At 37.7% G+C, this 21,840-nt stretch overlaps 1 protein-coding gene across 2 annotated transcripts in view; it reads right to left on the bottom strand.

The window, feature by feature from the left end:
- Prkg1 (protein kinase cGMP-dependent 1) overlaps positions 1-21,840 on the bottom strand; it is a 1,075,213-nt gene that overhangs the window by 902,224 nt on the left and 151,149 nt on the right. For both annotated transcript variants that reach the window (XM_055613860.1, XM_055613859.1), the window contains exon 2: positions 11,632-11,798. In XM_055613860.1, coding sequence (XP_055469835.1) covers positions 11,632-11,798 — 167 coding nt within the window. The remainder of the gene's footprint in view (positions 1-11,631; positions 11,799-21,840) is intronic.

Here is a 21,840-nt window from a genome sequence, read left to right as displayed (position 1 = left end):
CTCATGGAATAATCTTCTCCAAATGATCTAACTTTTCCAGGCATCAGCTTTTCTATGTACTAACACGTAGACAGTGGGATGGTCTCATGGAATCATTCATAAAAAAGACAGAGACTTTAATAATTAGCAAATGGCTAAACACTATCCAGTAAGGATAATAACTTAAATAAGTTATTGCCATTAGTAAATATCTTATTTTAAAAAGCCCGCAATGATGATTCTATTGGAAGAGTTAATTCAAGTCGGCAATTCTCAACATCCACCACAGAGATGTGTGATTAAAAAGGAAGTGTGGTCTGCTTCCACAAGGAAAAGCCACAAAGTTGTGCAAAGCCACCATCTCTAAGAAAATCAAACACCAACATATTACAAATTAGTAATCCCCAGTCCTCGACTATCAGGTAAGATTCCTGAGTGTCTTATTTCGGTTTTTTCAATTCTAAATCAGGATTTTATTTTAAATGAGAGTAACGTGGGGTTGGCCTTTCTAGTAAAAAGAAGAGCATAATATGAGTGTTGACAAACAGGGCCTTCTAAATCAGGCCAAGGCCCGTTGCTTTGTGAAAATAATCTATAGAGTCTATAGTAAACCATTTATTTATTTGAGATATCAAAGGCACCTTAGGCAGCCCCCCCCCCATTAAACCTATACTATTGCCTTGGCAAGTTAATCTCAACAATTCTTGATGAAATTTGGAAATGATACTTTTTACTATGTTGCAATTTTAAGTGTCTGAAAGGATCATTTCACTACAGAGAAAATTGAAAACTGGGCTGAATTTTCTTTGTCAGTTTTTTTGAGTGTTTTCATGAACATCTTGATAGTAAGCTTGTGAAAGATCCTTCAGAGCCAATTCATTTACTGTAGCATGCTATACTCTTTATAATTATTAATATTCACAGATGAAGAGAACCCGTCTATATCAAGAACATTGCTGGGTAAGATTTGAGAAAGTCGAATGTGTTGTATTTTTTTAAAAAAAAAAAACAAAAACAAACAATTATACCATAAAACATTTCCTCAATTAAAATTCATGAAAATTTAATGACAAAGTTTTTAATTTAAAAATATTTTGACATAAAGACAAAAGCACAAGACAGCAAAAGATATGTTGAGATGATTGATTTTAATTTCTGGTTGGAAAAAGGCTGCCATCAGTTTACAGAATTATGATCATTTATTGGTTTTATTAAAGACAATCAACAGTATGAAAGTAATAGGACTGCATATTAGTATATTATTTAAGTATACTATTTAAGTATACTAAATATACTATTATTTAAATATACCTTGTTTATAAAAGACAATGAAAACCTAGTTTGCAATGGGTAATTATGATGGTATGCTGTTTAGTTAATCTAACAATAAAGAACACAATTTGTTCAAATTACATTGAGGCAGTAGTGAAATTGTATTTCTGTCTTTACTAAAGGAATCAATATAGTCTCTGATGAAATTTTGGGGGGTTCCAAGATGGCGGCGAACAGAGGGCACTGTTTTGGAGAGGCAGAGGACATGAATCTCTGAAATTGGTGAGTGGAGAGACAATCGAAACTAGAATTTGGACCTTTGGGCTTTCTAAAGGAGAGGGGACACCATAGAAGCATGGAGTGCTTGTAGATTTAGATCGGGTGTGGACTTCTCTGGGAACGAAGTGGGGCGCTTCCCTAGTCTGGGGCTCCCGCGTGGGGAAGCCTGCACACAGCACCAGGTAGCTGAGCGCAAAGCTCACAGCCTGGGGACTAAGACAGCAGACCAGGCACCTTAGCACAGCGGACAGCTGTAACCGCCTGCTAAACAACACCCCTCGGACACACATTTGAGGAGCCCACACCACGGGCCCCACCCAGGGCCCTCTTGCAGAGCTCTGAACCCAAGGAGCGTCCCCCTCCCATCCCGTGAATGCCATCCCGCCACAAGAAACGCAGCGGAGCTCAAGTCCCTCCGGAAATCCCCCGCAGCCACAGCGCACCCACCATAGGAAATCCCACCTCTCCGTAGTATACACACCTCCAGAAACCCTACCACACTGGAGGAGCACACCCACTGCCAGTGCCAGAGCACAGGCCCAACCACAGAGAGCCAACCACAGAGAGTCAGTACCAAAGTACAATCCTTCCCAGATCCCAAGTCTGCAAGTGGCAGCACTGACTACACAGGGCTGCCCAGCCAGTGATTGTATGGGCCATCCAACCCCTCAATGGCAGAAAACCAGCTGAATAGCCACCAAAGCCTAGCAGACCTGCAAAAACAATACACGCCTGCAATCTTCAACAGCACTTGCGATACCTTAAGTGCCTGCAACACCTTCAGTGCCTGCAAGGTACCCTTCTCACACACTGAAGGCCTCTTCATTCTCCACACCCTGTCCCTTGACACACCTACAAGCACACATTCAATCACATGCTACCTGACATTTGCCCTTCTGCGCCTGCGAACTTTCCTCCTACAGGTATAGCTGTATCACCAACGCAAACACTGAAATCACTGGACATCCCCCATTTTCCTGAAGAATTCTCCAGACACCAGAGAAAGACCAGTCTGATCTGCAGAATCCAGGAACAAACAGTGAACACTACGGATAACTAAATGGCCAGGGGTCGTCGAAAGAGCACAACCAACATAAATCAAGATATCATGGCTTCACCGGCAACCCCCAAAAATTATTGGATACTCCAACTCATCAGAAACACAAGAAAATTATTTTAAAGCTATGATTATCCAGTTATTTGAGGCACATAATGAGGAAACCAACAAATCTCTCAGAGAATTAGCCATACAGATTCAAACAGTTAAAAAGGAAACATAAATCTCTCAAAGATTTGGTCTCCCAAATGGAAACAAAGAAAACCAAAGTGAACAAAGCTCTTAAAGAAACACAGGCAAATATAGCCAAACAAATGGGGGCAGAAGTAGTGGCATTAAGAGAGCAAACAAACAAAAAAATAGAGACCATCATGGAGACACAGGAATCCACATTCAAACAGATGAAGGAAATGTTGCAAACCATGAAAACAGCATTAGAATTAATAAAGAAAATAAAAACTGAGAAAACCCTGGAACTGGAGAACTTACAGAAAAGAGGAGGAACCACAAAGGTAAGCATCACTAATAGAATATAAGAGATGGAAGAGAGACTCTCGAGTGCTGAAGATACACTCACAGAAACTGATACTTCTCTCAAAGAAAAAGTAAAATCGGAAAAATCCCAAACACAAAACATCCAAGAAATCATGGACCCCATGAAAAGGCAAAATCTAAGAATAATAGGAATTGATGAAGAAGAGGATTCCAGGCTCCAAGGTCCAGAAAATATTTTCAAGAAAATCATAGAAGAAAAATTTCCCAACCTAAAGAAAGAGATGTCCACAAACATACAAGAGGCCTACAGAACACCAAATAGATTATACCAGAAAAAAAATTCCTCAGGCCACATCACAGGCAAAATACTTAATCTACAGAACAAAGAAAAGATACTAAAAGCAGCAAGAGAAAAAGGCCAAGTAACATATAAAGGTAGACCTATCAGAAACACACCAGACTTCTCATCAGAAACTATGAAAACCAGAAGGGCCTGGGGAGATATCATGAAGGCTCTAAGGGACCACAGATGCCAACCTAGACTACTATACCCTGCAAAGCTTTCAATCAACATAGATGGAGAAAACAAAATATTCCATGACAAAACTAAATTTAAGAAATATTTGAACAGCAAACCAGCCCTACAGTAGATACCAGAAGGAAAATTCCAATCCAACGAAAACAACTACACCCAAGAAAACATAGGTTATAGATAATTGCCCAATAAAAATCAAAAGAAAACAAGCAATGAATCACAGTAATACCACCAACTCCACAATAATAGGAAATAACATTCAATGGTCATTATTATCTATCAACTTCAATGGACTCAACTCTCCAATAAAAACACACAAACTAACAGAATGGGTGCGGAAATAGGATTCAGCATTCTGCTGCATCCAAGAAACACACCTACACAACAAAGATAAACACTACCTCAGAATAAAAGGCTGGAAAAATGTTTTTCAAGCAAATGTACCCAAAAAACAAGCAGGAGTGGCTATCCTGATATCTAAGAAAATAGACTTTCAACCAAAACTAATCAAAAAAGACATAGAGGGGCACTACATTCTCATCAAAGGAAAAATCCACCAAGAAGACATCACAATTCTGAACATCTATTCCCCAAATACAAGAGCACCTAAATTCGTAAATGAAGCATTATTAAAGCTTAAATCATACATCGACCCCGATACCTTAATAGTGGGAGACTTCAGTGCACCACTATCACCAAGGGACAGATCATCTAGACAGAAGCCAAACAGGAAAATAAAGGCACTTACAAAGGTCCTAATTCAAATGGACCTAATAGATGTCTACAGGACTTTTCACTCAAACTCAAAAGAGTACACATTCTTTTCAGCACCTCATGGAACTTTCTCCAAAATAGACCATATAGTTCGTCACAAAGCAAGCCTCAACAGATACAAGAAGATTGAAATAATCCCCTGTATACTATCTGACCACCATGGACTAAAGCTGGACCTCAAGAACAATGGAAATAGCAAAAAGCCTACACGCACATGGAAACTTAACAACTTACTTCTCAATGACAGCTGGGTTAAGGATGAAATAAAGAAATTGAAGACTTCCTAAAATTCAATGAAAATGAAGGCACAACATAACCAAATTTATGGGACACAATGAAAGCAGTACTTAAAGGAAAACTCATAGCACTAAGTGCCTTTAAGAAGAAATTTGTAGCATCTCATACAAACAACTTAATGGCACAACTGAAAGCCCAGGAAAAAAAAGAAGCAGAAACATCCAAGAGGAGCAGATGGCTGGAAATAATCAAACTCAGGGCTGAAATCAACCAATTAGAAACAAATAAAATAATTCAAAGAATCAATGAAACCAAGAGCTGGTTCTTTGAAAAAATTAACAAGATAGACAAACCCTTAGCCAAACTAATTAAAAGGCAGAGAGAAACTATCCAAATCAGCAAAATCAGAAATGAAAAGGAGGACATAACAACAAACAATGAGGAAATCCAAACAATCATTAGGTCGTACTACAAAAGCCTAAATGCCGCAAAGTTCGAAAATCTAAAAGAAAGGGACAATTTTCTTGAGAGATTCCATCTACCAAAATTAAGTCAAGACCAGGTTAAAAGATTGAACAGCCCTATATCCCCCAAGGAAATTGAAGCAGCCATCAATAGCCTCCCTTCCAAAAAAAGCCCAGGGCCAGACGGTTTCAGTGCAGAATTCTACCAAAACTTCAAAGTGCTAACTCCAATTCTCTCCAAATCATTCCACAAAATAGAAACAGAAGGAACATTACCAAACTCTTTCTATGAAGCCACAGTCACCTTAATACCTAAACCACACATAAATCAACAAAAAAGAGAACTTCAGACCTACCTCTCTTATGAACATTGATGCAAAGATACTCAATAAAATACTTGCTAACCAAATCCAAGAACACATAAAAGATATCATCTACCATGACCAAGTAGGCTTCATCCCAGACATGCAAGGGTGGTTCAATATACAGAAATCCATCAATGTAATCCACCATATAAACAAACTGAAGAAGAAAAACCACATGGTCATCTCCCTAGATGATGAAAAAGCTTTTGACAAAATCCATTCATGTTTAAAGTCTTGGAGAGATCAGGGATACAAGGAACATACCTAAACATAGTAAAGGCAATGTACAGCAAGCCTATAGCCAACATCAAACTCAAAGGAGAGAAACTTAAATCAATACCACTGAAATCAGGGACAAGGCAAGGCTGCCCATTATCTCCATATCTCTTCAACATAGTACTGGAAGTCCTATCTAGAACAATAAGACAAGTAAGGGAGATCAAGGGGATACAAATTGGAAAGAGAGAAGTCAAATTATCACTATTTGCAGATGATATGATAGTATACCTGAGTGACCCCAAAAACTCAACCAGAGAACTCCTTCAGCTGATAAACACCTTCAGCCAAATGGCTGGATACAAAATTAACTAAAAAAAAAATCAGAAGCCATCCTGTATACTAAAGACAAAAGGGCCAAGAAAGAAATCAGGGAAACAACACCCTTCACAATAGCCACTAATAACATAAAGTACCTTGGGGTGACTCTAACCAAGCAGGTGAAAGACCTGTTTGAAAAAAAAATTCAATTCTCTGAAGAAAGAAATCGAAGAAGACATCAGGAAATGGAAAGATCTCCTGTGCTCATGGATCAGTAGGATTAACATAGTGAAAATGACCATTCTGCCAAAAGCAATCTACAGATTCAATGCAATTCTCATCAAAATACCAACACAATTCTTTACAGACCTTGAAAGAAAAATTCTCACCTTCGTATGGAGAAACAAAAAACACAGAATTTCCAAAACGATCCTGTACAACAACAAATCCTCTGGAGGTATCTCTATCCCTGATCTCAAGTTGTACTACAGAGCAATAATATTAAAAACTGCTTGGTACTGGCATAGAAACAGAAAGGAGGATCAATGGAACCGAGTAGAAGACCCAGAAATAAACCCACACAGCTATGAATATTTGATTTTTGACAAAGAAGCCAAAACCATTCAATGGAAAAAAAGACAGCATCTTCAACAAATGGTGCTGGTCCAACTGAGTGTTTACATGCAGAAAAATGAAACTAGATCCATATTTATCACCCTGCACAAAACTAACGTCCAAGTGAATCAAAGACCTAACATAAAACCAGATACTCTAAATCGGTTAAAAGAAAAAGTGGGGAAGACCCTAGAACTCATTGGCACAGGAGACAACTTCCTGAACAGAACACCATCAGCACAGGCCCTAAGAGCAAAAATCAATAAATGGGACCTCATGAAACCGAAAAGCTTCTGTAAAGCAAAAGACACTGTCGTTAGAACAAAACAACAGCCTACAGATTGGGAAAGGATCTTCACTAACCCAACATCTGACAGAGGGCTGATATCTGGAATATATAAAGAACTAAAGAAGTTAAAAGGCAATAATCCAAGTAACCCAATTAAAAATGGGGTGTGGAGCTAAACAGAGAATTCTCTATAGAAGAATATAGAATGGCAGAAAACACATAAGATGTTCAACATCCCTAGCCATCAGAGAGATACAAATCAAAACGACCCTGAGATTCCACCTTACACCCATCAGAATGGCTAAGATCAAAAACTCAAGAGACAACGAATGCTGGAGAGGCTGTGGAGAAAGGGGAACCCTCCTCCATTGCTGGTGGGAATGTCAACTGGTACAACCACTATGGAATTCAATCTGGCGCTTTCTCAGACAATTAGGAATAGCACTGCCTCAAGATCCAGCTATACCACTCCTAGGCATATATCCAAAAGATGTTCAAGTACACAACAAGTACATTTTCTCAACCATGTTTGTAGCAGCCTTATTCATAATAGGCAGACCCTGGAAACAACCTAGATGTCCATCAGCGGAGGAATGGATACAGAAATTGTGGTACTTTTACACAATGGAATACTACTCAGCAATTAAAAACAAGGAAATCATGAATTTTGCAGGCAAATGGTGGGATCTAGAAAAAATCATCCTGAGTGAGGTATCCCAAAAGCAGAAAGACACACATGGTATATAGTCACTTATATAGACCTATAAGATAGGACAAACATACTAAAATCTGTACACCTAAAGAAGATAAACAAGAAAGATGTCCAGGGGTAAGATGATCAATCCTCATCTAGAAAGACAAAGGGGATGGACATTGGAAATAGGAGAAAACAAGTAACAGTAAAGTAGCCTACCACAGAAGGCACCTAAAAGACTCTACCTAGCAGTGTATCAAAGCAGATGCTGAGACCCATACCAAGCCTTCGGCAGAGTGTAGGGAATCATATGAAGGAAGGAGGAATTAGTATATCCTAGAGGATACAGGGAGCCCCACAAGGTCCAAATATATCCGAGCACAGGGGTCTTCTAGGAGACTGTTTATCCAACCAAGGACCATGCATGGATATAACCTAGAACCCCTGCTCAGACATAGCCCATGGTAGCTCAGTATCCAAGTAGGTTCCCCATTAAGGGGGACAGGAATTGTTTCTGACATGAACTCATGAGCTTCCCCTCCCCCCGAAGGAGGATCAGCCTTGCTAGGCCATAGATTAGGACATTGCAAACATCCTGAAGATACCTGATAAGCTAGGGCCAGAGGGAAGGAGAGGAGGACACTCTCTCTCAGTGGACTCGGAAGGGGGCAGGGAGGAGATGAGGGAGGGAAGGGAGGATTGGGAGAGAAAGAGGGAGTGGGCTACAGCTGGGATACAAGTGACTCTATAAAATTATTTAAAAATAAAAATAATTTACCCATTTTGTTATGAATATATATATATACATATATATATGTATGAAGAAATATGTTTTAATCCCCTTAACCTATTAAGTATTAACTCTGCATAACAGTATTTAAATAATGTTAATTTTACATCATAATGCTTTAGTTATAGGATATTATCAAGATAAGGAAACATCACTCAAAGACTTTGATCCTTTTCTGGAGAAAGGGTTCATGCATTTTCTGGAGAAAGGGTTTGTGCAAGGTAGTTCCTTATGTTAGAATACGAGCTTCTTGCTCATTGTTTTTGAAGTTTAAATATGGTGATGTATTAGATATACCAAGTTGGTATAGGCTAAACTTGTGATACATTGTGTCCAGGGATACCAGAAGCATGCTTAATTGTTATTCTAGATACTTCTTGCAAGGTATACTGTGGATGAGAGAAATATTTGAAGGAGGAGACTTTGAGTTAGGCTTATTGTCATATATGGTGGAAGTGGAAGTCCTTCAATCATCTCATGACTCAAAGAGATAAAAAAAGAAAAAAAGTTGATCTCTCACCACGGAAGAGGTAATTCTACAGTAGAGAACCATCAGCAGTTACAGCCTTAAACAGAATCCACAGTCACATAAGCCCATTTCAAAATAAACCTCTTTCTTGCTACATATTTATGTGAATGCATATACAATAAGTTACATATGTATATATGTGTATAAAATTTATTCTGTTTCTCTGTAGAACCCTAACACCCTCATAGTTAAGAACTTTAGCTTTGAATCAAGATTGACTGAAGACAAATCTAACTAACATGATTGACCTGGAAAACAGCATATCCTCATTGGTCCTCAGCCTCCCTTTTATAAAACCAGACAATACTTTTAGCCTTTATGTACAACTGTTTTGAAAATTAGATGAATTCTATATACGGAATGAGTTTAAATAAGCATGCTCAGTATGGTTGATAGTGTAGAATTCAACAAGTCATATAGCTAAAGTAAAGAACTCTTTCACTTTGAAAGGGAGGAGATGAGAAGTGAGGCTTTTTTTCTATTCATAAGGTTTTATATAAACCTATTTTTTGAGACAGGATTTCTCTATGTAGCCCTGGCTGTAGTGTAACTTTCTCTGTAGATCAGGCTGGCCTCTGACTCACAGAGTTCTGCTTCTGTCTCCTAAACTCTGGGATAAAAGGTGTATGCCACTATCGTGCAATATGTGTATATCTATTTTTTAAATAAATAGACAAAATGGAGAAAAACTTAAGACACAAGTTTTGACTCTTGATTGCTGCAGTGGAATACCAAGGTTACAATTTGAAGACAACCAAACTAAAAGTTCGTCTTGCTTAATACAATAGCTGTGTTTTACATAGATACCCTACTGGTACAATGACTGACATATCAAAGTATGTGATACCATTGGCATATTTAAGGTTGTGTCTAATTTTAATCATTCCTAGGAGAATGTCTCTAGTTTCATTATCTATACCTGTTATCTATTTATTTAATTTATTTATTTTTATTAATTACAGTTTATTCACTTTGCATCCCGGCTGTAGCCCCCTTCCTCATCCCCTCCCAATCCCTATCTATTTATTTCTTAGAGTTTTCCTATCCTGCCTGCTCACTCTCTTACAACATACCCACCCTGTAAATATACTCGTATCCCTACAGTTCTCTTCCAAGTACATAATATTTATATTTGTGTTTACTGTACTTTGGTTTTATCAGAAGAAATTTTAGCTGAATATTTCTACCTTTTCATCCTTGAGCAGAAGCTTATAATGTGGAAGCAAAATCTGAAGTTGTTAAAGGAAAAGATGATAAGGCACTACTATGTGAAAACTGAGTATTCCAGAAGGCTGAAAAAAATTAAAAGGTAAATCACAAAAGCACACATAACTTTTAACTACACTTTCAAACACTTAATAGAAACAAAAAAGACATTATTATTTTATAAAGGTTATTCTTTACATCAAATATTTGTATAAATCAATGGTGCTCAACCTTTCTAATGTTGAAATCCTTTAATAAAGTTCATGTTTTGGTGATCTCAAACCATAAAATTACTGCCATTGCTATTTCATAACTGTAATTTTGCTACTGTTACAAATTATAATGTAAATATCTGATATTTCTAATTGTCTTAGGCAACTCTTGATAAAGGGTTGTTTAACTCTCAAAAGGCTCATGACCTACAAGTTGAAAACCACTGATAGAAATTATCATTCAATTGCCTAATAACCCTATTAAAAAGAAAAAACAGGTAATATCAGTGGTATTTCTGGTCAAAAAGATGTGTTTTTTTATTTTTGTTTTTTTGTTTTCGTGGTGAGACACATTCCTAACCTCTACCCATTAGAAGTCAGCAGCCTTCTTAAACTTTTTCAGTCATGGCAACCAATAATGTCTCCAGGTGCTGCCATGAAAATCTACCATTTTACAAACTGGGTTGCTGAAACCCAGAGAAAGCACTTGTCCCAGTATGCCTTTTCTCTTAATGATCTATGAACTTGAAAGAGGCTCTAGAAGTCATGAGTCACTCACCATGAGTGCTCTGAACTAAACAGTGGTCATGCCCAATAAACAGCTTACAGACTAAACATTTCTCAACTCACTTTCTTCTCGGCTAGTTCAGATGTCATCTCAAATTCTTTCCATAAAGTAAAATACAACATTAGAAATTCTAAATTAACAATCAATATAAAAATTTACCTAGGCATACAGCATATAAATGGCTAAGTTGTTCATCAAAACAAATTTCTGTTTCAGTTTCTGAAGGTTTTGTGAAACAAACTAGCCCTCTTTTTATTAGATAGCAAATATGCCATTAAGATTTCATTGTGATACATATGCAAGGGACTGAAATCATCATCTTTATCTGGAAGAATCGTTAACAGGAAACCTAGTCATGTATTAAATGTTAAGGGTACATATGAATATGCTGATTGTCTGACCTAAAAAACTTCCCATTATCTTCAATTATCATTCGTGACTTGTCAGCATGCTCCACCGTGTAACTGTGTGCAGTCTCATTCAGTTAAGCCAACAGTATTGCTTACCTTCTCCAGGTGTGAAAACATACAGAATCCTTATATTAACATTCTAAACAGCAAAACTTCATATAATTAGACAACCATGGTACCTAATAGTGTTTTGGCTCTTTGTGCAAACTGTTCCCTATTAAAAGAAGGGAGACAGGAACCATCCCACAAAAAGCACTGTGGTCCTTGTGAAGCTGGGGAGATGGTAAGAGGGTGAGTGGCAGGGGAACAAGTTACTAACCATACCTTCCATGACGTACACCAGTGACCCCACATCTCCTTCCTTGATGATGCAGCTGTCTTTGCCATATTCCACGGGGTACATACAGTCCACAATCTCCTGGATCTGTGACAGCTCCAAGTTCTTCATGAAGTCATTGTCAAGGATGGCCTCCTTTATGAGATCCTTTGACCTGGGGCAAGAGAGAGAAGAATTACTGATACCTCTGATCAGCCTCTCTCAGTTCTCAAGGCTCAGGGGTGCCGTGTCGTCCTCTAGCACATAAGGAAGTTTCTTGAAAAAGCATGAAAACAAAGGATCATAACAAGCAGAAAGAGAACACAGAAATTTTCCTGTAAGCAAACTTATCACTTAGTAAGTGACCAACACACAAACAAGTATATAGCTTCAAAATGTTTTATGTTTTAATCCACAAAGACTGTGGGAAAATCAATGGATGAATACTAAATTAAAATTTATAAATTGGTCTAAGATTGAATGCAAATTAAGTTTACAAAAATTACAAAAAAAATAATTTCCAATATAGGTACTATAAAAGAAAATTCACAAATTTTTGCATGAAACATTTATTAGACTTTATGGGGGTCAGTCAGTTATATATTTATTCATTACAATTACTTTATCAGGACTTTTTCACCTATTTATTCACTTTACATCCCAATTGCAGTCCCCCCCTCCTCTCCTTCCAGAGTCACTCTCACACTCCTCCTCATTCTACTCTCTCATTCTCTTCAGAGAAAGAGCACTCCCCCCCCCATTGGTACCAACCCAATGGGCACATCTAGTTGCAAGCAAGGATAGGTGTGCCCTCTCCCACTGAATCCAGACAAGGCAGCCGAGCTAGGGGAGCGTTCAGTTCCCGTGAGAACTGTGAACCCAAGTTAGTTTACTCTGTAGGTCTTCTGGTAGTGCTCCTGACTGCTTCAGCTCCCTTAAACGCTCCTCCACTCTTCCACGGGACTCCTTGAGGTGTTCCCCTAACTCCTTTCTCAGTTATTGTCTGTATACAGGAGGGCTACTGATTTTCTTTTGGAGTTAATTTTTTATCCAGTCACTTTGCTGAAGGTATTTATCCGCTGTAGGAGATCCCTGGTAGAATTTTTGGGGTCACTCATATATACTATCATATCATCTGTGAAGAGTGATACTTTGATTTCTTCCTTTCCAAATTTTACCCCCCTTGATCTCCTTTAGTTGTCTTACTGCTCCAGCTAAAACTTCAAGTACTATATTGAATAGATATGGAAAAAGTAGACAGCCTTTTTTGTTCCCGATTTTAGTGGAATTGCTTTCAGTTTCTCCCCATTTAACTTGATCCTGTCTATCAGCTTGCTGTATATTGCCTTTATTGTGTTTAGGTATGTATCTTGTATCCCTGATCGCCTTTTATTATGAAGGGGTATTGGGTTTTGTCAAAGGCTTTTTCAGCATCTAATGAGATGATGATGTCTTTTATTTCTTTCAGTTTGTTTACATGGTGCATCACATTGATGGGTTTTCATATATCGAACCATCCCTGCATCCCTGGAATTAAGCCTACTTGATCATGGCGAATGATGTTTTTGATGTGCTCTTGGATTCGGTATTGGGTTGCAAGTATTTTATTGAGTATTTTTGCATGAATGTTCATAAGAGAAATTGGTCTGAAATTCTTATTCTTTGTTGAGTTTTTGTGTTTTTAATTTGTTCTCTTCTGTACACCATGTTTCTACTATTAATGCCAGTTGTGATACGGGTGCTCAAGAAATAGCGTAGCTGGAGATTTTTAAGGAGTGGATTCCTAATTAGCTGGTTGAAACAAATGGCAGAAATGTGACAAACTTTCATCTGAGTGTCTTGCTTCTGTGGAAAACATTACCCTTTGAGCATCTTCATTTACAGTGACTAGACAGATAGAACTGTGTTGAACGAGATATGTTAAAAAACACATTATTTAGAACTGGAATTAAATACAGAAAATCAGTAGGAAGGATATAGACAAATTTTGCAATAGGGATTCAAGGGTTAGCAGGGAAGTTTTGCAGAACTTCAAAAAATGTGATAATTTTATTCACTGAGGTATAAGAACTTCCACACCACTCACTACGGTTATAGAAACCAAAGAGGAAGCGATGCTAAGAAATAAGTTGTCAAGAAGGAAGAAATCATATATAAGGCAGAAACTGAGCTTAATGAAAGCTGAGTCCTCAGTAATACAGATGAAGCAGCACATTTAGAATTTTATATTGAAAGACTTGAATTTTTAAAATATGAACACAAGCTGTCCTTTGTTCATGCTGACTCAGCAAGTAGCTCTCGCAGAAACAACCCCCAGTTGGGACTGCCGACTGAAGCTCTAGCCCTCGCCTCCTTTTTCTCTGACTTCTTGTCTAGGCTAAGTCCAACTGGCCTGATCTTCATACACTGTGAGTCAAAATGAGTTGGGCTTAAATAATAAAAAAGATGTATATAAAGCTAAAAACACTTACAACTTTATTCTATGAAAAACTCTCAAAATGGTGGCTATACTGCAATTAAAAATTAATTTGGGAAAGAGTAAAGAGGGTTCTGTTGGCAGGTTTGGGGAAAGAGCATGGAGGCAGAGATGTTACAATTATAATTTCAGGTTTTTTTTAAATATGTAAAGTGCATTTATGCATAGTATTAGAGGCACAGAGAATGCTGTAATACTTTAAGTAAAAGGGTACCATACAGAATTGTTTTAGGGTAAGTATGTGTGTAATGAAGTTTCTTAAAATAACAGGCTTTAAAGTTATATACACTCAGTCCTCCAGCTAGCCTTGCCCGCTCTAAAATGTTCCTCAATTGTCTGAATTTCTATTGTATCATCTATAATGTTATTTTTCAAGGAAAACAAAACCATCACGTACCCGGTTTCTATGTAAGCCTAGTGGCAATACAAAATTACTTTCAACAGATGGGAATAGATAAATTTGGTAGTAGCATTGACTACAGAAGCAGTATAGGAGGAATCTACCAAAATATTTAACCATGATTTGAAACAATATCAAGAGGAAATAAGCAAAAATTTTGATTTTATGATCTTTTGTGACAGAATTATATTTTTTCTTTCACTTTTATACATTTAAAAAGTTTTCCTGTTTCTGAAGTTTAGAGTGGGCATGCATTTTTATGTAAATTTTTCAAAAGTAAAGCATGAATAGTAAGCTACTTTGAGGATAATAAAACTAATCTCTTTCCCATTTAATTAATGATCCCAGACCATGATTGGCAACTCAGATATGACTCTTCAGGAGGTTGGCCTTTATATGCTTGACACCCTGCAAGCACTAATGACCGGGGTTTTCACTTCAGGAAGCAACAGTGATAGATGGAAAGTTATTAAGAATCTCAGGATGTCTTTATTTTAAAATCCTGGTTCTTAGACAGAGCTCTTCCGCCACATGATTTCTGCTGTTCTGACTTATTTTTAAATTCTTATATGCCAAAAACTTTGTTTTCAAGCCAAAAGTTGCAATGATTCTTTTCAGAGTTTAAAACAAGGTGCAAAATTTGTCTTTATAAAGGTTGCATGCTTAACTCTCTTCTTCACTCTGACCTTGCAAAGGCTGGTGGCACCTTTTTATTGGCTCCCATATGTATTAATTTATATTTATTTCCCCAGATATCAGAGTTTTTGTCTTCAAGAAATTCATTTTACCAAATCCTATCATATTTTTCTTAACTATTATTTCCTATGTTATTTGAGCCAAGAAACAAGGCTACCCAGTGGGTTCATAGCCCCTGACATAACAGAAACTACATTTACCAACACACAATCCCAACTTGCTTAGGCACAGATGGGGTCTTATCTTTTGGAAAATATTAATAGTATTCTATAAAGATCTAAGTTCTAAATTCATAGAAACATAAGAAATAAAGCTGTCTTCAGAGAATATAATTAACTCCCTTTAAAGATGATGGAAAAAAGTCATTTTCCTCAAAAATAGTGCTACTGCCCTATGCTATGAATACAGAAATGGTAAAAAGGAACTCCATGACCATCCTAGCAATCATCCAAGTTTCCCAAGTATTTAGTGTAGAGTGCCAGAGCATGCCTGGGGCACATACTCCCCAAATATTGTTTTGGATGGAGATTACTTAACCTCAGGTCGCTGAAGAAAAATACTCTGGACTTTGTATGTGTACTTGTGTGAGCTCCAAACAAATTTATTTGGTTTTAGATGAAGTTTGGAGTTAGAGTGTTAGCATTTATGAAACCCTGGCTTTACTCTCCAGTGCTGCATAAATAAATAAATAAATATTTAAATAAATAAATAAATGAATGAATAAATAAATAAATAAATAGATAAATAAATTATCTAACCAACTAAAGAAATGATAGATAGATAAACAAATAAAATATTGATCGGTAGAAAGCCAATGACTTATCATTTATCCCCCAAACAGATTTTGTCAAGTGTCATTCTTTGTCAATAAATTATCACAAATAATCTATCTCTGATATCACATCAAGATGGAAACTTTGTGTGTGATCTAGTTTGTTCTGGCTAGTTTTATGTCAAGTTGACACAAGATGGAGTCACTGAAGAAGAAGGGGCCTCAATTGAGAAAACACCTCCGTAAGATCTGGTTAGTGGCAAGCTACATAGCATTTTCTTAGTGAGTGATTGATTTGAGAGGCCAGCCCATTGTGGGTGATCCCACCCCTGGGATGGTGGTCCTGGGTTCTATAAGAAAGCAGGCTGAGCAAGCCATGGGGAGCAAGCCAGTGAGCCCTACCTCTCCATGGCCTCTGTATCAGCTTCTGTATCTGGGTTCTTGCCCTCTTTGAGTTTCTGTCCTGACTTCCTTTATTGATGAACTGTAATATGGAAGCATAAGCTGAATAAACATTTTGCTCCCCAAGTTTCTTTGGTCATGATGTTTCATTGTAGCAACACTGTCCCTAAGACAAAATTCAAAGTTGGTCTTATCAGACAATAATACACAAATCCTTGTCCCTCCTTTCAAGTGACATTTTAGGCCTTTCCAACAGGAACCAGGATCCTCAAGTCATTAACCTTTCCTAACTTCAACACAGAAGCCTGTAATCAGGGCCTATGACTAACCCTGAAGACATTATCACTAAGGCAGAAGTTGCACATGTAATCAACTGAGCTGATATCATAGCTGGGGGCCTGGAGAAGGTGACAAGTACCGGAAGGGAGCTGCTTGCTTTAACCCAGAGTGCACGTGCTAACATTTTTCAAGAATTCAGTGGCATGACCTAGCCTGAGAGGCATCAGAGGCAAACACAGAGATCTTGAGTTTCCTGTCCTTCTATCTGCCTCTGTTTTATAAAACACTTTGTCTTTTATATTCCAAATACATGACTTTTAATCCAAACAGTATAACATTAACTATTCTATTGGATCCACCCACAGTGCTTTGGAATCATTCCGCTGTTAACCTGTAAAATATTAGCACTACAGAATGGAGTAGGACAAGCTGGATCATTGTTGTGGAGAGGCCTGGTGTTTGGCAGTGTTGATATTTATGGTGTAAGTATTCAGACCACAAGAAACTTTGGCGCTTGAGAAAGCCAACCTGCTTCTAAAGTATCCTCAAACTTAACAAAAAGATTTTATATGAGCTTTATGCTATTCCTAGATATCCCAAGAATTAAATGGGAATTATCATGTTTAAACCAAAGAGACAATCACTTCTTAAAAAGCTCTTCAGGAGGACCTCCCCTATCAGTGGACTTGGGGAGGGGCATGGGAGGAGATGAGGGAGGGAGGATGGGATTGGGAAAAGGGAGAGAGCTCCAGCTGAAATACAAAGTGAATAAACTATAATTAATAAAAAAGAAATAAGTTTTTAAAAGCTCACCAGATGTCATAATATTCCTAAATAGGTGCATGTGAGGATTACTGGTAGTTATTTTTTAACTCTAAATTTTAGACAAGTGAATTAAAATGTCAGTTTTATCAGTTGTTTAATAAAGAGAAATTTCCTGAAAATCAGGCAAAACTAGACACTTCTAGAATAAATGTAAGAAAATATACATCCATTTCCTCAAACTAGGGAGACACCATTGTCCTACTGTTAAACATAACCTCATCCGTCTGCTTGACCTAATAAGAGGATTTTTACATTGTGGGTACCATGTAGCCAAGCAGCAATACTAAAAGGTTGTCAGTTGTGTTGTTTCAAGGATGAGAGATGACAGACTCCGTGTAGGTGGCCCCTAAGTCCTAGCTCAGCTGAGGACCGCATGAAATGAGGGGTAGCCACTGTCGCAGTGGTCAGAGAAAAGGGTGAGAGCCTGGCATTATTGAGGAACAGAGAGGCCAGACCTTAGAGCAGTGGTTCTCAACTTTCCTAATGCTGTGACCCTGTAGTACAGTTGCTCATGTTATGGTGAACCCCAACCATAAAATTATTTTTGTTACTACTTCATAGCTATAATTTTGCTACTGTTTCGAACCATAAATGTAAATACACGATATTTCTGATGGTCTTGGGTGACCCCTGTTAAAACGTTTTTCAACCCCAAAAGGGTCGAAATGCTGCCTTGGAGAAATTAGGAGACCGTAAAAATGTTTAATTTTATTCCCCAAATCATAGAAATCCAGTGGAGATTTACAATAGGGTGTGTGTTCCACAGATAATATATTGGGCATGAAGAACAAGTATTTGCCTTAAAATATTACCGAGTTCATGGGGATTTTTCACCATGCGTTTCATCAAGTAATGGATACTAAAACCAAAACCTTTTATTGGGCTCATAAGGCAAGTATCTAATTGATTCCCTGGTGAATGACTGTCTATAAAAGCTGTGTTTATTTCAAACTTGAATCAAGGACTCTTAGGCAATTCCCACATGCCAAGAACAAAAGAAAGTGTTCACTATGGTTTTAAGAGGCCTATCTTCAGAGGCCTGAAATATTCACAGTTGTCTCCAAGACAGAGACCCTCAGTCAGATCCAAGGCAATGTTAATGATGCCACATGCAGCCTTCCCCAGTATGGTATGAATTACATATAATTTTTTTAGTGTGGAAAGAACTTTCAGGCACTGAAATAGCCATAAAGTCCTCTTTAAGCATGAATACCAGCCAAAAAATTCTAATAACTGAGTGCCAAACTTCTATAATCAATCATTTAAATAAAATAATAAATCAGTCCCTTCAGTTCTCATTGGTCAGCTTTGGGTCAGGTATCAGGAGAAGCAATCAATGCAATACAGTGTCACCCACCATAGCCTCGAGTGTAGTCTCTGCAATCAGGAACTCCCAAATCCTATCCCTGTTGATAATCCACAGCCCTTTCATCCAGATGTGGTCCTTACAAGACTTCCTAGCAGTCCTAATTCTAGTAGTCCCTTCAGAAAGATAACTTCACCTATCTGTTAGGAAATATTTGGTTGTCTATCAAAGAATAAAGAAAGAAAGCTGTAGCGCTCATTTTTAAACCTCTATTTTATGTGGGGTATTTACACTTCCGCCTCCTTTCTAACCTTTCTGCCCTACATAGGAGAGCGAAGGTTAGTGGGGAGAGAAGGCACAGACCCCTTTGCTTCTCCCGGCTGTTTAGGATTGATGAGTCTTTGAGGGATATACCAATCTCCATCAACAGCAGATGCTGCCAGCAGTCTCCTCCAAGCCACCATGCCACAGAAGCATTTCTCTCTGTCTGTCTGCTCCAAACTACCACACTGTCCATCTTTCTGGTTTCCTCAAACTGCTATGCACCACACACCAACATCGCATGTGACACCTTCTCTTTCTGGGCTGTCATATTTATATCCTCAGAGCCGTTGACTACATCCCTCTCTGTGCAGGATGTGGAAGGTCATCACCAGCAGGCAAAAGCCAGGCCCTGCACAAGACAGCTAACAGCTCTGGACAAACTATAGCCCAACTAAAATCTCACCCTTGGGATTAAAACAAAAACATGTTTACATAGTGTAACTGAGTTTATGAAGAACTCAAAACTTCCATTACAGAAATGCTCTTGAAATTGCTCTTTGGCTGCCACCCAGAGAAGACCCTGCTTAGAATGCATCTTCTCTCCAGCAGCAGTCTTCCTGAGCCAACTCATCAGCTAACAAGTGGTTGAAAACTCATATGACCAACTGACAGTTTTTAAAGGTGAAATTTAATTGGCTAATTATATCAACCAATTTCGATATTTCTTCAACATTGAAAACCTGTCTACAGTGACTTTTCGCTGGATGTCCACATCTACCAAAGAATACACATGGGGAATTATAAAGTATTTATAGCCTTCACAGACATAATGAGTATTTAATACAAAACACTGGCATCATCAGGCCAAAACTTATGGCTGCATCGTTCTTCATAAGTAACTAATGATTAATCTCTCTCTCTCTCTCTCGGTAATGTATATGTTGTATTTTTCTAATTTTGTTAAGCTCTAAAACAGAACATTTATTTTCAGTGCCATAAATTATAAAATCACAGTAAACTATTCTAGCAATCATCACTGATAATAGGGAAAGCTGCTTAGCCTATAAAATATTCATTTGCTAAAATGTCACCTAGACAATAACATAAGTCTTCTCCTTTTAAAGTAAGGTTCCCTCTCATTGTCACTGGTGAAGAACAATAATAAATAGCTCTCAAAATCACAGGTTAGGTATTGATCAACAAGAGGGACTTATAGTAGTGAAAGAAAATTATCATTCTTTGTAAGTGTTCATCAATTTCCATAACAGTCAACATTAAAACTCCCCCATTCAACTATTCAAAGCATTCACCTGTGTAGATACAGACACATGTAGGTGGTCATTCACTGAAGTGACCTTAACTTAAAATACAGCAGTCTCTAAAAGAGCCCACATCAATCAAACTCTTGTTCTCTGAGCTCCCTCTTTGATATCAGAGAGACGCAACTGCTAGATTTCATAGAAGTGGTATAAAGTGCTTTCCTGAGAACAAATAAGAACATGCTCGTTGCATTGCAGAATATAAGAACTAATATGGTTTCATCTGTTAATGAATAACTCTATCGCTGATGGCCAGGTGCCCTCACAACAAAACCGGGCAATGATTGAAAAGAAAACATGTTGCGTGGCTTAAGCTAAACGCCTAGTTATAATTCAACATCACACAGCACTTTTGAACCTTCCAATGTTCTAAATAAGAGGCCGCTTAGAAACTACTTGCTTCCAGGAAGGTCACCATAATCAAATTAGGAATACTCATTTAGTTAATCACCATCTTGAGTTACCCCAACTTCAGGACATAGTTGGATGACATGATGTCAGTCCCAAGAACCTAGGACCTTCTTGGTGCCACACATTGCCATTTCAAATGTTGCAATGCCTTTATTTCTACAATTAACAAAGAAGTGAATCACTTTAAAACAATTTTACTGCTTCTTAAATTTAGTGTCTGGGATAATTATCATATGCTTTAAGGGCTCTTGTATTCAACAGCACGAAAATAATATTATTATCTACTAGCCCTGACTGCCTGCCTCAAACTCATGTGTAGATTTTCTCTTGTTTGAAAATGATTTGGTTAATTCACTCAAGTCATCTAATTTCAGGAGATGGAAGCCACACTTAGCCCTGTTATACTAACATGTCTCAAGGAAAAAAAATCTGATAAACCTGGCTGTTTTCCTTCCAAATACTGTTTGGTACCGGGCTTTAATACACGAGGGACTCTGAATCTTCCTGAGGAAAATTGAAAACAGAACTAAAAAGTTAATTCTTAGTCCTAGTTGTAAAAGCTCTGTGTGTTCTCAGCTTCTAAAAATAAGTGGAAAAACTTAGCCCCAAACTGACAACCCGAATCATCATCACAGTGGCAACTGCAGACCCACTGTTGATATGAATTAAATAGTTGCTTTGTGTTCTGCCGTATGTAAACTCCTTCACCTCATTTATGCTTCACTGTGATTCTCTGAGTTCATTATAGTGGGATTCAGAGCTGTTTTCAAAATGTTCAATGATGCTCACTTAGTAAGTGACAGGCTGAGTCGGGATTTAGAGATTAATATGTTTGATTTCTGGGACCACACTGTCCCTAAGTGCTTCAACTTCTAATTCTAAAATTAAATTTTATCTCCCACTTTCAAATAATTACCCTAATTATAAAATCCAAAAGTAAATACTATGCTAAAATATTTGCAAAAGTAACAGTTGTGCTTGGATAACATTCTCTTTCCTCTGAAAAGACCATTTCATGCTTTCTAAACAGTCCTACCTAGGACCTTTATTTCTATAATACCCTAATC

Source organism: Psammomys obesus, unplaced genomic scaffold (genome assembly GCF_907164565.1).
Source record: "Psammomys obesus unplaced genomic scaffold, mPsaObe1.curated_primary_1811, whole genome shotgun sequence".
NCBI classification, from domain to species: domain Eukaryota; kingdom Metazoa; phylum Chordata; class Mammalia; order Rodentia; family Muridae; genus Psammomys; species Psammomys obesus.
This window is presented reverse-complemented; position numbering and strand designations above follow the sequence as displayed.